The 13,393-nt window shown below is 44.4% G+C and overlaps 1 protein-coding gene across 1 annotated transcript in view; it reads left to right on the forward strand.

Moving 5' to 3' along the window:
- The first annotated feature begins 4,832 nt into the window (after nucleotides 1-4,832).
- The window catches only part of NIBAN1 (niban apoptosis regulator 1), a 69,486-nt gene continuing 60,925 nt past the window's right edge, over nucleotides 4,833-13,393 (forward strand). The window contains exon 1 of the mRNA XM_055724713.1: nucleotides 4,833-4,988. Within this exon, the coding sequence (XP_055580688.1) occupies nucleotides 4,934-4,988 (55 nt within the window). The 5' untranslated portion in view covers nucleotides 4,833-4,933. The remainder of the gene's footprint in view (nucleotides 4,989-13,393) is intronic.

Genomic DNA, 13,393 nt, shown 5'->3' on the forward strand with positions numbered 1-13,393 from the left:
CCCATCTGCTTAAATCCTCTCACTCAAGAATTTCAGGTGTCAAAAAAAGCTTCTAGCCCTCATTTACCAGGTAGCTTTCATGGCCACACCTCACACTTTGACAACTAAGAACAAAGAGTTTTTACCCCAAGTTTTCTACCTTTCCACTAAAAAGTATTTGTTTTTGAGGAATAAGATGCGTGCTGTTTGGATACCAAGGATGGAAGCTCTAGGTCTGTAGCAGTGCTAACTTCTAGCCTCGCCTCGCCATGGGCTAGGCATGTATATGTTTACTAAATGCAAGTGGAGAACTACTGAACTCTAATGTGTCACCATTAATGCGCTATGAGAACATTTAATTGCTGAAAAGTTTCAAAAATCTCTCTGATTATGAATCAGATTAAATTCTGTGGATGAAACTGACATCTATGAACGATTTGTAGCCAAGCGAGGTAAAATGATGTACTTCTAATCTGGCATTTTATGAGCATTGGTATTCACTGAGTATTCAAACGAAGGTTGTTTACATGTTGAATGGCAAGAAAATATAAATGGGAAGAAAATAAGGAGTGAGCAGTGCAGCCAGCAAAGCCTCCTCCTCCATAAGGCTGTGCATTCAGTGACCTAATTACATTTTGACGCACAACACGTTTTAGAGCATGTTCTTTCACAGAACTAGTGAAAGCTAGAGATAGAGATACAAATTACATAAGTTTACCACCAAGATAGGGTCTGCTATTGAAATATACCTTAGCCTTGCTTTTCCTCCTTCAGGAGTAGTTCTGACTGTCATCCATACTTTCTGAAGTTACAAAAATAAGGGGGTTTATCTGATTTCTGTCTTTGAATGATGACCATAAGCACCACTCTTACCTCTTCCCTAGGACATAGTAGCACTTAATATACTGTGTCCACATCATGCTTTTTCATTTCATATTGATCTAAGTCAGAAACTTCTTACAGTAAGAACAGTTGTTCACTGGACAATCTCCCCAGGGACGCGGTAGACTTCATCGCTAGAGGTTCTCAAGATGCATTTGCAGGGTGCTAGATCATCTCATCTAGGCTCCCCTTCCCATGAAAGGTTGGACCAGGTGATCTTTTGAGGTTACTTCCAACCTGGGCTGTTCCATGAAACATGTTCCATGTTTCTGTGATTTAGAATCTATTCAAATCCACTCTTCTGTTTGTGGGTTTTCAGTGCTTTCTTGCCCGTCTCTCAGAACTAGGGTAGTAGCTAAAGCACAACCAACTCTTAACTTTTTTTTAAGGCTATTTTATCAAAATAGTATTTTTAGCTTTCCAGCCAGAACACTTGTGATTTTCTTAGAGTATCTTCTGCAGCTAGATTTTAAGACCTTCTGCTAACCTTTTGAAAATAACTCGTAACATTTTTCTGTTACTTAGATGGAAAGGATTCATAATAGATTTCAACCAACAGCCTGTCTGAGCAAAGGGCTGCTTTTATCTTATGACATGTCTTCTCGGTACTACTTTCTGCAACCTAGTTTTGCCTTTCAGACAATAATGATTACAGTTTCCTCTAGCAATAGATAATTAGTATTTATCCACATGGTTTTATTGTATTTGCAGCTGTCTTTGTCAACAGCACCTTGTTATCCTGCTTACAGAAGTCGGTGCTCTTGAAATGGCTGCTTTCCCTTGGAGAAATCTTGTAAGGTAGTTCTGGATAATTACGTTTCTCTCCCAGTGGATTTCATACGCATTTCACTTAAATGCTTCTGGTTGATAATAAACTGTGTTTCTGAGGCAACCAAGAAGGGTGTGGGAAAGTATATGCAGGATGAACCCTGCCATTCCCTCTAAAGAAAAGGGCGCAGTCAAGTGCTATTATGCAGCATGTCAAAGCAACTGGTTCCTTGGCATGCCTTCCTTACGGTTAGGCAAGTGTGGGTACACAGCAGAAATGGCCAACAATGTGACCACGATTTTATCGGTTCTTCTGATAACACGTCTGCAGTTTGTCAGCCCTGTGGACCTGTTAAGGACTGTGTGTTTGACTAAGAGCCGCTGGAAGTTTGTTACGGTGGTAATGCCTGTTTGCATGGAGAGTGGAGCTCATCATGTCTATGTCTGTGGCACATCAGGGTTACATTACCCTTCCCTCCGCAGGGAGGTAATGAAGAAGGGATTGGAGAGAGAACCTCCTTCTCCCTCCCTCCCAAAATAGCGTCGGAGGCTGATAATAAGGCAGTGTGCTGACTGTGCGCGGCACTTTTGGGGTACAGGAGCTCCCAGTACTTTCACTGGCTGCCTCGTGGGTCCAGACCATGAGGGAAGCTTGGACTCTGGTGACGTAAGAAACCACCTCTCTCCCGATGTCAAGGTGCCACGGGTGAAGTGGCTGAGGCTGCGGGCACAGATCTTCATTCCTTTGTTGAGGAGAAGGTGCCTCTCCTGGTTCTGTTGAATTCACTTTCTCTATGGGATGGAAGAGCTCAGCCAAGTTGCCCTTTCAAATTTAATGCAAAACAGGTGTTTAGAGAAGGAACTTTTTGGGACAGTAAAGGGAAAAACCCCTCAAAGATCAGGATTTCGTAGGAGAAAAAGTGGGAAAATATTTATTTTGCCTCTGGCGGTATTTTTGTTTTGATTGTATTACTTTATCAAGGGAGCTGCAGTGTGGATATGTTACATCAGACTAAAATCTAGCAGGGCCAATTTCTTATCTTAGGGAAGGATGGTTTTGTTATTAAGCAGCATAGAAACAGGATCATTTATATCTGTTCCTGACTTTGCTCACATTTCTCATGGTATCTTTTTAAGCTGTTTAAGATACAAATGTTGCGATTAAAACACAGCATTTCCCTATCTTAAAAGGAAAATGATGATCTTTAATTAGCTAGCATTTGTGAAATGCTTGGGGATCTTGGGGATCAGGTATTACCAAAGTATAAAATGTTATAATTAAAAGATGTATTCAGTTCTCATTTTGTTTTTGCCCTAGCTGTAATTAGACAGGGAGGTTTCCCATTCAGTATGCACGCTGACATCTGTTCTTGGGTATAAAGCTTCTGGGATTTGGCATATTTTCATCTGCTAAATGACGAGACAGAATAGCAATCCAGTTTAGGGCTCATGAATTTTCCATAGTTTATCTCTCCAGACTCCCAGAGCTGACTTGCATATTACATGTGACCATAGATTATGAAAGGCTTCTCAAATACATTTGATAAAAGATATGCTACACAGAGCGGATCCTGAATTCTCATCTGAGTTAATGCCTTTAAAATGCACAACAGTAAACAGTATTTCCTCATCGTTGTCTACTCCCACAGCTCCAACACATGCAGCGGGCAAACCGTAGCAGCCACCCTTCTGCGAGCAAGTGCGGAGCTCTCAAGCAGAGCTTAACAAGCAACCAGACTGATAATAGAGTCTGATTCACACTTGACTTCTAGAAGTGCTTTGATTTAGTATTATATTCTCAGCTGAGATACCTATAAACTTGTGAAATGCTCTTTTAGCGGTGCTCTGCATGAACCTGGTCTCCTCAAAGTAGTTGAACAATTGCTCTGTTACACGTTGGTACAACTGGCATGTGCCCAGAGAGCAGGAATTATATTGAAGTTGCCTTCAACCAGCTTTCTTGAAGGAAGAGGCTGTGTAGCAGAGTGCTAAACTTGGTGTTACATACCATCCTCAATGTGCCAAACTTGTGCCAAACCTGATCAAGTTTAGTGTTTGTTTAAAAAGTTCTAGGATTCAACGCAAACATTTTAAACTATCCTGTGATCAACTGAGTGGCAAAGTCTTAGACGTACCTACTGCTAAGCTACATGTGCAAAACGTAGCTATGTGAGAGCAGCTTCACAGCCAGCGACAGAGATGTACAAGCTGAACGAGAAGTATTCAAGTCGAAAACGTAACTTCCAGTCATTGCCAATCTCCCGCATGTCAGCACAATCCACACTTCCTGCGACTCACCAACTCCTCACTGAACATACGAGGCACAGTAACGTATGGCATGCTGCCCATTCCTGGTAAGCTGAATTAGCATTAGAAAAACAGCAAAACAGAAGAAAATACCTTAAAGTCACATATGGTATAAAGCGTCACTGGAATTATTATTCAGAGGCAAGGGAATTTGGATAATTATTCCGTACTATCTTACACCGCTGTGCCAAAGATCTGCAAACTGGTGCTCTTGCGTGTTTTAGGAAGTTGGTTTGAACACCAGACAGTATTTACTGAAGTGACATGCATGTTAGTGCCTGCTTGTGTAGGTTCATCGTTCATCCTGTAATCATATATTCAACAGCATCCTATATAGGCCACCAGAGTTCCCAGTAAGAGGCTGACTGGAGCGGGAAGATACAGCCCTGAAGACTGAGACACATGAATCCCATCTCAACATGCCTTGTAGAAGAAACATCCTATTTGAAGGATGTTTCAGGTGGTTCTTCCTTCTTGAAAAATGTTGGAGAACATTTCTAATGGCCTTCAGTCCTGCGACACCTACTGCATGAGTAATCGATGGTCTTTAGAGTAGCCTCCATGGAAACTTTAGAGGGTCTCAGCGTGGCTCCAAGGGGAAGTGGATTTTGCAATGGGCGTTACGAGTGACAGATGGGCAAGCGGAGACAAATGATGGGCCAAAGAGAAGAGGTGGGGGACACGTGCCCAGCCCCGCCCTCCCCTCTTGTCCGGCAGGTAGACGTGTTCTCCATCGCCTCTGCAACTTCTGCTGGAGCCTCCTGCCACCTCCCGCTCCTCAGCGCCCAGACAGGCAAGGGGCCGCCCCGGGGGGCGGCGGGGGGCAGCGGGGCCGGCGGAGCCCCCCCGGGCCCGGCCTCCTCCTGGCGGCGGGGGGCGGGAGGCGGCGCCTGCGGGAGGAAGCGGCGGGAGCGCGGGGCCGGGCCGGGCGGCGGCACTCCCCGGCTGCGCTCCCCGGCAGCGCCCGCAGAGCTGCGCCCGGCTGCGCCCCGGCAGCATGGGCGGCTCGGCCTCCAGCCTGCTGGACGAGAGCAAGTGCGCCTACATCCGAGGTAGGGCTCTGCCGGGGCGGCTCGTCCGGACAGCGCTGCAGCGGGCGCCGCGCCTGCCGGGGGGCTGGCAGGGAGAGCCGGGGGCGAGGGGAGGGCAGCCCCAGCTCCGGGCGGGGTCCCCGGGGGGCCGGGCGCGGTGCAGCCGCCAGCCGGGGGCCCGGGCGCCGGGCGGTGGGGCCGGCGGGGTCGGGGCAGGCTGCTCGGTGCTCGGGGAGGGAGCGCGGCCGGCGGGGGACGGGCGGCCGGGCTGCGAACGGCAGCGCCTGGCAGGCTCCCGGCGGGTGGGTGACAGCGTGCCGAAGAGCAGGCGGCGAAAGCCCCCGAGTGTGCGGAGGTGCGGGCGGGCGGCCGCGGGCCGTGTGGCAGCGAGGTCCCGGCGCTGCAGCACCGGCGGCTGAAACCTGTAAGGCACCGGGTTTTGCTAGAGTGGATTGGGGCAAGACCGTATGGGCTGATGTTTTGCAAAGCCCGTTGAAGGCAGCGGGAGAACTGCTAGGTGGGTGTGCCATTGAGCTACTCAGCCTTGTGTAAGACCAACTTTTTTATCCCATTAAAATGTTAGGAGAGAGAAAACAACAAAAAATTGCTTTAGGTTTACGCATATTGCTTTTAAATTACAAAGGAAAAGAGCGTAATTCTGTATTTTGGGGGTATTTTTGTTATTTCAGTAGTTAAAAGATGAAATACATTTGTCTCTTGCCTGTCTACCTACGCTCTATCGGTATGGTAGCAGGTACAGTATTTACAAGGCAAATTTTAAGACTGGAGATCTACAAGCAGAATAAAAGTTTGCATGTGAAAGGGAAGCCCTGTTCCAGTATGGTGTGTTACACATCCTTGCCGCTGCGGGCTGGGAGATCAAACTCGGTGCTGGTGATTCACCCCACAGGGTGACTCCTGGGTGGTGCTCGCAGCTGAGCTTGTTCTTTTATTCTGCTGCTTTGGGAGGGCTTTTGTGGTGTGGAGAGGGTGAAAATGTTGAACTGCTTCTCTGTTAGGACTCTTCTGAAATCACAGTGGATCTTTCAAGAGATTCCTGTAGTGGGAAAGATGTCCAAATATGAAATGGCTTTCACCCAAAAAGCAGTCAGCAAAGCTGCTGGCCTCGTATGCCGAGGTTTTTCTACAGTGTCCCCTCAGTATTGTCATTTTCTCCTGCCCGTGGAGGGTGTTTTCAGATCCCATCAGAGCCACGAGGGTGCAGTCCCTATGGATTTCTTTTTTGGTTTACACTCATCCCTGTGCTGCAGCCAAAATTGGATTTCCACATTCAGCATTTCAAGTTTTCTGCTCCCTGACTGGAGGTGGTTGTGAGCACCTGAAAAGGCTGCAAAAATTACTAAATTCTTGTTTATAACAATTTATTTATAATAATTGAAATAATTTAAATTCCAATTACTGGGAAAAAAATAGGAAATTCAGGGAGCTTGTTAGCTTCTTCACAGCTGTGCAAGAGGAAGTGGTGCAGGTGTTTGCCCTGGACATCAATGTAGAATTAGAATGGGGAGCTCATGCCAGAGGGTTGGGAAACCTCTGTCGTTTGGACACGTGTGAAACTGGACTGAGACGTCCCTGCAGCTCGAAGGGAGGGTGCCTCTGCCGTGCTGGGAGCTGTGCCGCTCTTCAGACACATCTCTCGTTTGCCTATCATGTCTTTGCAGAGGCAAGTGATAAAGCAAAATCACTGTGAAAAAAAGGAATTAAAACATTGTGCTTATCCCCTGCCGTTCTTGCTGTAAGTTAGGATCCTCCACTCTAAACTCTTGCTCTGAAAAATAATTAACGAGGCACTTTGTACAGAGGCTGCCCATAAATCAGTATTTCCAAGAAGGAAAAGGAATTGGGAAGAGCATCTTAAATCAGAGTGTGGTCTGGCCAGTTCATCAAACCTACTGCTCATGCTGAAGCTGGAGTCTGCAAGATTCAGACCTTGCTTATTTGTCTTCTATGTCTTGGTCTGATGTATTTTCAGAGCGAGTGCTGTGGTGAGCTCTCCTCGTTTGGAGAGGAAGCAGGCTGAATCACTGATTCTGTGAATTGAATAAGCAGCATGGTTTTTAGCTGGCTTCGTAAAGGTTAGGTGGGTTTTACTAGGAGGCTGGGAGTTTTAAGGGGTTTTTTTCTCCAAAGATGATGCAGAGGAGTCCTCAGTAAAAAGGGAAGGGAAATAGCTGCTTTTTGTCAGTAGAGCTGTCAAGCTGTAGTGCTTGAATGGGGTGGCACGGGTGAGGGAGGTTGTGAGGCAGCAAGCTCAAGGGTGCTGCCTCTCATATCTTGATCAGAGACTGCAGGCAGTGGCATTCTCCAAACTTTGCACATTTTGGGATGCTCACTCATATTGGCCCAAATATCATTCAACTCAAGGCAGGAAATCCTGCATATTACTTCAAGCGAGAGTTTGGTCTAGAGCATCTCTAGCGCTCCCTCCCAGCTGGCATTTCGGTAAACAAATTTATCCTCGTAATCTATATGTCCTGGTTTCAGCACGAGGCTTTTACATCTCCCTTGGCGTAGCTTGGTGGACGGCTCACGCTCCCCTTTCTTTGCCTTTGGGGGGGAAGCTTGCTTCTGGCATCTGGGGAGTTACTCCTGCCACGCCAACCTCCCCCTGCCGCAGAGAGGATTGCTTGGGTGGCGTGGCAGCTCTGCAGCCTGCCGGGCAGCTCCACGTTGGCCAGGATTGCGTGGGGCAGAGTTAAACATTGCTTGGATGTGGGGCAGGATTGCTGCATGGTTGTTCTCATGGTGGTAGAATTTAATTTCTTGCTGCCATAATGATAATTTAATTTGTCTGAAGCCATGTCCCTGTGTTGTAAAGCCTTGTCGTTTATTTGGACAACATTTAAGCTAAACCATAATATAACAAATGGAAATGGGGGACCGAGGGCTAAAGGGACAGCAGGTGGAGTTTTCAGCAATAAACTGGTAGGGTTTCTTCATCAACATACATACAAATCTACAGGTTTTCTAATTTCCAAAAGTCTATTTGCTCACATTATTTGAGGGATGAGAGGAGAACAAAACAGGGTCAAAAATTCTGTGCTATGTAAAATTATGTAAAAAAAATATGTAAAAACATACATGTAGGTGTCTATATAAACCAGTGAGAACATGGCCCTGGGCACAGCGCCACCAGGTAGAGCCTGGGAGACACTTTGCTCTGTGCGCTTCCCTGTGGGTGGCTAAGTGTAAGCCTCATGAGACCAGCTGGAGAAATGAATCCTGGAGAAACGCATGAAGGCATCCTATGTGGAGTCTCGGTTACTGAATTGTGATTTCCACCTAAACCGACCTCAACTGGTATGCCTTTAAGGAAGAAGTGGTAGCGTTGAACCAGCCAGACTGCAAATCATTGAGAGCCCTGTATACTTCTACGTGGGGTGGTATCTGGAGCCGTACCTGAAAGTCAACCAGTATAATTACTGACCTGGTAATGTGCATTTCCTGTAGCAAATAATTCCTAAGGAGAGAAGATATGATGCCAATGGGTAATTTTTTAAGTGGTCTTCACAGTATGATACACGTGAGACTGTGTTTGAAATCGCAAGGATCATCCTTGGGAAGTTTGAATTGGGGACAGGTACTTCACAAGCTGCCTAAAGACTTATTTGGGGATGGCAGTGTTCTGCAAAATAATTTTTATGCTCAGAAAATCTTTGCATTAAGAAACTATATATATGTAGCACGAAGTTACATTTTGCAAGCCGTCCCAAAATCTTTTTGTCTTTTTCAAGTAGAGATGAATGAAAATCGGTCATTATTGTGAGATGAAATTGTGAGTAAAATGTCAAGACCCAATATTCCTTACTCCTACCTGAAGGAAATTCATGTCATAGTAAGATAATGATGAAATGAGTCAGCAGGGACTCCTCTGAGTGCTGGGGGTGGCTTGTGTCCACTGTGAGAAGGTGGGTGGAGGATATTTAGGGGAGAGTAGGAGGTTGTGTAGTGCCAGCAAGGAGGAGTGGGGCAGAAAGCCAGACCACATGCGCTGTGGCATTACTAGTCTTGAAACCTTAGCAGTTTCAAAGGTGTCTTATGTGTAGCACGAGCCTGTTTTTCTAGCCATACCTATGGAAAAATATTTTTTTCCATTTATTTAAGATCCTTAAGATATTTAAAATACATACACACAACGTTATAAGCAGTACAATGATTTAGAGGCCCCTGAAATTAGAAGAAAATTTTATAGTAATTCCTCTAGGTTTTGGACTGAACCCTTAAAAAAGAAGGAGACTTGTGGTGGAGGTAATCCTTCTTTGTAGGTTTATGGTGGGATCACATGGGAATTATTCAGGATGCCAGTGAAATAGATGGAGTTTAAAAAATAGCAGTAATAATTAGGAGACTGGGAGTTGGTCATGTGAAAAGAGTTTATTAAAAAAATTCATGCTTTCAGTTTGATGAGGCATGGGCTAAACTTGTGATGGGAGGTTTTCATTGCATGATTTGTCTAATGATATTTAATGAGTGTTACACCCAACAGGGAGCGGTGCGGGGCGGTAGTGAGGAGTCATGGACTCGGGGTGCAATCACAAAATTGGGGGAAAAGATGAAAGTGCCTGTTAAAACAACTTGGTACTGTGCCCTGAGAGTTTGTGCTGGGGGTTTAAAGATTGCTGATAGAAAATTTCTGCTTTGTGTCTCTTAATACTCAGTAAGAAACAATCAAGGAAGCAGATCTCGCAGTGGGGAGAAGGTGAAAATGGCCCCGAGAGTCTTAATGATTTTCCATTTCTGCGGTCTCAGCAGCAGCAGTTGTAGGGGACCAAGCCCTGCCCTGTCACGTGTAGTCTGTTAGGACCAGATTTTTTTTAGATTTGCAGAGGTGGAGAGATTTCAAGCACCCGACGCCAGTAATTTCAACAGGTACATCTTCCAAAGAGTTTAGTATACAAAAAATTGAATTTCTCTGGAGGTTGTTTTTTTATTAAAGATGCTCAGTGTGCTTGGCCGTATCGAATCCACCCATTTCTATAAATGTAAAGCGCTGTGCACAGGACGAGGCTCTGTAGTAATTTGCTTTTGATTTGTTTGTTTAAATGCAGTTTTTCTTCTGTTCCTTCCCTTCTTTTCCATCTCTTTCCTCACACAGATGGGACAGCCTGGCCAAGGGACACAGCGACAGTGCTGTGACCCTGTGGTGCCCAGGGGTGCACCCTGTGGGTTTCCTCATTGTTCAGGACTTTCCTCTGAGCAGACCTTCCAGACGTTCTTCTTCTCAGCCAACAGTGAAAGCTATTACTTAATGTCTGTAAGAAGTTTCTTTCTAGTCATTTGTTTGGCCTGTGAATGTCAGTATGGTACTAATTAAGATGGGGTTTTTTTGCACAAGGATGAAACACTTTAAATGTGTCCATACAAGATGCAGCGCACTTGAAAAAAGCAGGTAGACTCCTCCTGTTCTGTCAAATTTTAGAGGAACGTGGTTTACCCTTTGCTTAAAAGGCAAGAAAATCAGTCGCTAGCTTTACAAGAAGCCGTTCGAACAAATACCATCGGCTGGACGGAGAGAAGTCCCATCCTTGGAGGGAGATAACCCAAGTGCCTGACACAGCTCTGGAGTGAAATTCTCTGCACAGAGCCATGAGCAGGGATGCTGGAGGATGGAAGAATAACTTGGAATTAATTCTGGAAAAGTTGGCCTTTTCTGGACAGGCCCTCAGAGTGCATGTTGGATTTTCTGCTTTAAACTGTCGCGTAGTCCTTCTGGTTTTAATTTGGTGTACAACTGCAAGTATAACAGAGTTTTGTAAAAAATCTGGCCGCACTTACTGCCTTTTCTCTCAGCCTGGTACGAGCTAAGTCTTGCTGTGTTTTGGAAACCCCTCAAGTTTTCTGCAGGTGAGCGTGGCTGTAGCATCAAAAAGAGCAGGAGTGTGGTGTGTCTACATTATCAGCATCTACTTCATGGCTCTTAGAGGGTGCTTTTCATTTTCACATTCTGAAGTTTGTGGTAAAAGCTGATACGATTTTTTTGTGTTTCCCAAAATCCAAGGAAGAGGCAGAATAGTATTTTCTTTTACAAACATGTATTGAATCCAGAATTCATGATTGTGGGTTAGCACTGAGCAAGTACTACCTGGTCCAATCCAAATAGGCATAAATACCCATGGAATGAAAAAATGATGTAAAGTGCATAAGAAATTAACATTTCAGTATGGATATGAGATTCTATTCTTTATTATATGCACCTTGCTAAGTTTTCAAGTTCTTGAAGACCTTAAGAAGTAAGATTTTGAAGAAAAATCCTTTTGGCTTTACTTGCTTTCTTGGAAGTTTTAGTCCTCAGAGAGGTTGTTGCTGTTGGGATAAAAATCCGCCACTGGCTCCATAGTTTTAATAAATGGTGCCTGTCTGTGTTGGAAAGGAGAGGCAACTTCTCTTTGGTCCTTTATATTCTTTAATTCATGGGGCCAGGCACTTTATCTTAGCTTTCGACTGAACAAGCAGAAGACGTCCAGGGATGTGATTGATGGGAAAGGTATTTGCCACCCAACTTGAACAGAATATACTGTACTTGGTAACTTCCAGATGTTAGCTTTGGGAGATTAGGGCAGGAGATACCTTCTCTGTTCAGTTTCCATTGCTCATACAGTCCCATTTATTAATTTTCAAAAGTACCATGAGCAATTTTGGAAGTTCACAGTCATATTGTCTTGCAACAGGCATGGTCAAGAATTTCCCTAATCAAAGCAGGAGGCAAGATACTGTTCTTTGGTTTGTCAGTTAAAGGGTTGTCTGTGATCACTTGACATTTTCAGAAACCCAGCAATCTTGGTTATCCATTTTGTGGCACAGCTTCTGCCAAAGCATCTGGGAAGCCAGGTTAGGCTCCTTGCCTCTTCAGCAGCATCATCTCAAGCTCCCTTACACCAAAGCAAACTGTGCTGCTTGCACAAGAACTAACCTTAAAGATGATGTGCTAATGCTTGCTACAGAGCATAGGTTTGAAAACTGAAAGGTGGTTTCTTTCTGGGAAAGAAGGTCAGTTTTTTATGGTACTGTGAGTGAAGGGAAACCACAGAGTGGTAGGGGAAGGCATGTAGCATTTTTGATGCTTTTCTGCCGTCTATGTAGAAAAAACTATGTACAATGTTTAATTAAGCACTTCCCAACAGAAAGAGTGTGAAATATGCTCACCTTTGCCCAAGAAACCTGTAATTGAGAGGCACACTGTAAGAGTGCAGTCTGCTGTGCTTTTGTACTTGATATTTTCCAAAATCTTGAAGATTGGAGGTTAATTAGTGCAGCTTGGCCACAAATTGTAAGACAGTCTTTGCATCTGATAGAAATTGTATTGATATTAAAGGGGGAGAAAGCAAGCTCTGAGATGATTAAAGCGGCTTTGTTGTTGATGCCTTTGGGCAGTAGCAGCTGAAAAGCCAGTGTCTAGGTCGGGAAGGATGATATTCATAAGCAATGTGGTCATGGCTGCTTTAAAGTACACAGCACTTCTTTCTACAGCTTTTCTGTTTGCATATAATGAACCTGCTGTTCTCTTCGCGCTAGAAGAACTATAATAGTGGCTGCAAGTTTTTGAACATGCATGCAAGCATTTTAGTTGCTTTGCAGTTAAAGGACAGTGATGAAACGAAGCCAACTTACAGAAAAGCGAGATTAAAGCTTGTGGAAATGGCCCAAACTTGTGTGAGGAAAGGGTTCACCTGTTTGGGTTTTCTAAAAACTTTATCCTGTATTTCTTTATTAGTCGTATATATAAAAAGAGTTTGGTGGTGATTTTATACTAATGCTTAACTTGATACGCATAACCTAAGATTTTGGTGACTTAGTTTCCCTAGGTATTTAATCGTTTATTTTTGAAATCATAAAACTTTAATCTTCAGGCTTCTGTGATATTAGTTGATACCTCAGACAGGAACAGTTGCTCTTACACTTTGGGTAGTACTAAAGCTTTAAGCCTACATGTTAGGCCATTGTAGTGCTACCAAAGTTGTTATTTAGTTATTGCATCTTTTTTAAAAAAACTAGGTAGTTGTTTTAGCTAGCAGTATCAGGAAGTAGAGAACAAAAGCAAGGCTGACTCTTGGGTCCTTCTAGTTAGATGATTAAAATGTTGAAAGCAACATAGTTTTCAAAAATATGTAGATTGTTTTTGTATGGTTAAAATTCTTCTGGGAAATAAGTGGAAGCAAGAATACGGTAGTTAATTTATTTTCTAAATAAATTTTTGAATCCCAAAATAACATCCAAAACATATTTTTAGTAGCTATTTGTGATGATCTTGATTTTAAGCCTGTTGCTCTGCCTTGCCCTGAGCAGCGCAGTTCCTAAGGAGCGTGCAGATGCTCCGGAGGCTTTTGTTGTGGCGGACGTGCGGTGATTTCACGCAGATTGCATTCTGTGCAGAGCCAGACCCACCACGTGTGTCTCGGGCGTGTGTC

Source organism: Falco cherrug, chromosome 12 (genome assembly GCF_023634085.1).
Source record: "Falco cherrug isolate bFalChe1 chromosome 12, bFalChe1.pri, whole genome shotgun sequence".
Lineage (NCBI taxonomy): Eukaryota > Metazoa > Chordata > Aves > Falconiformes > Falconidae > Falco > Falco cherrug.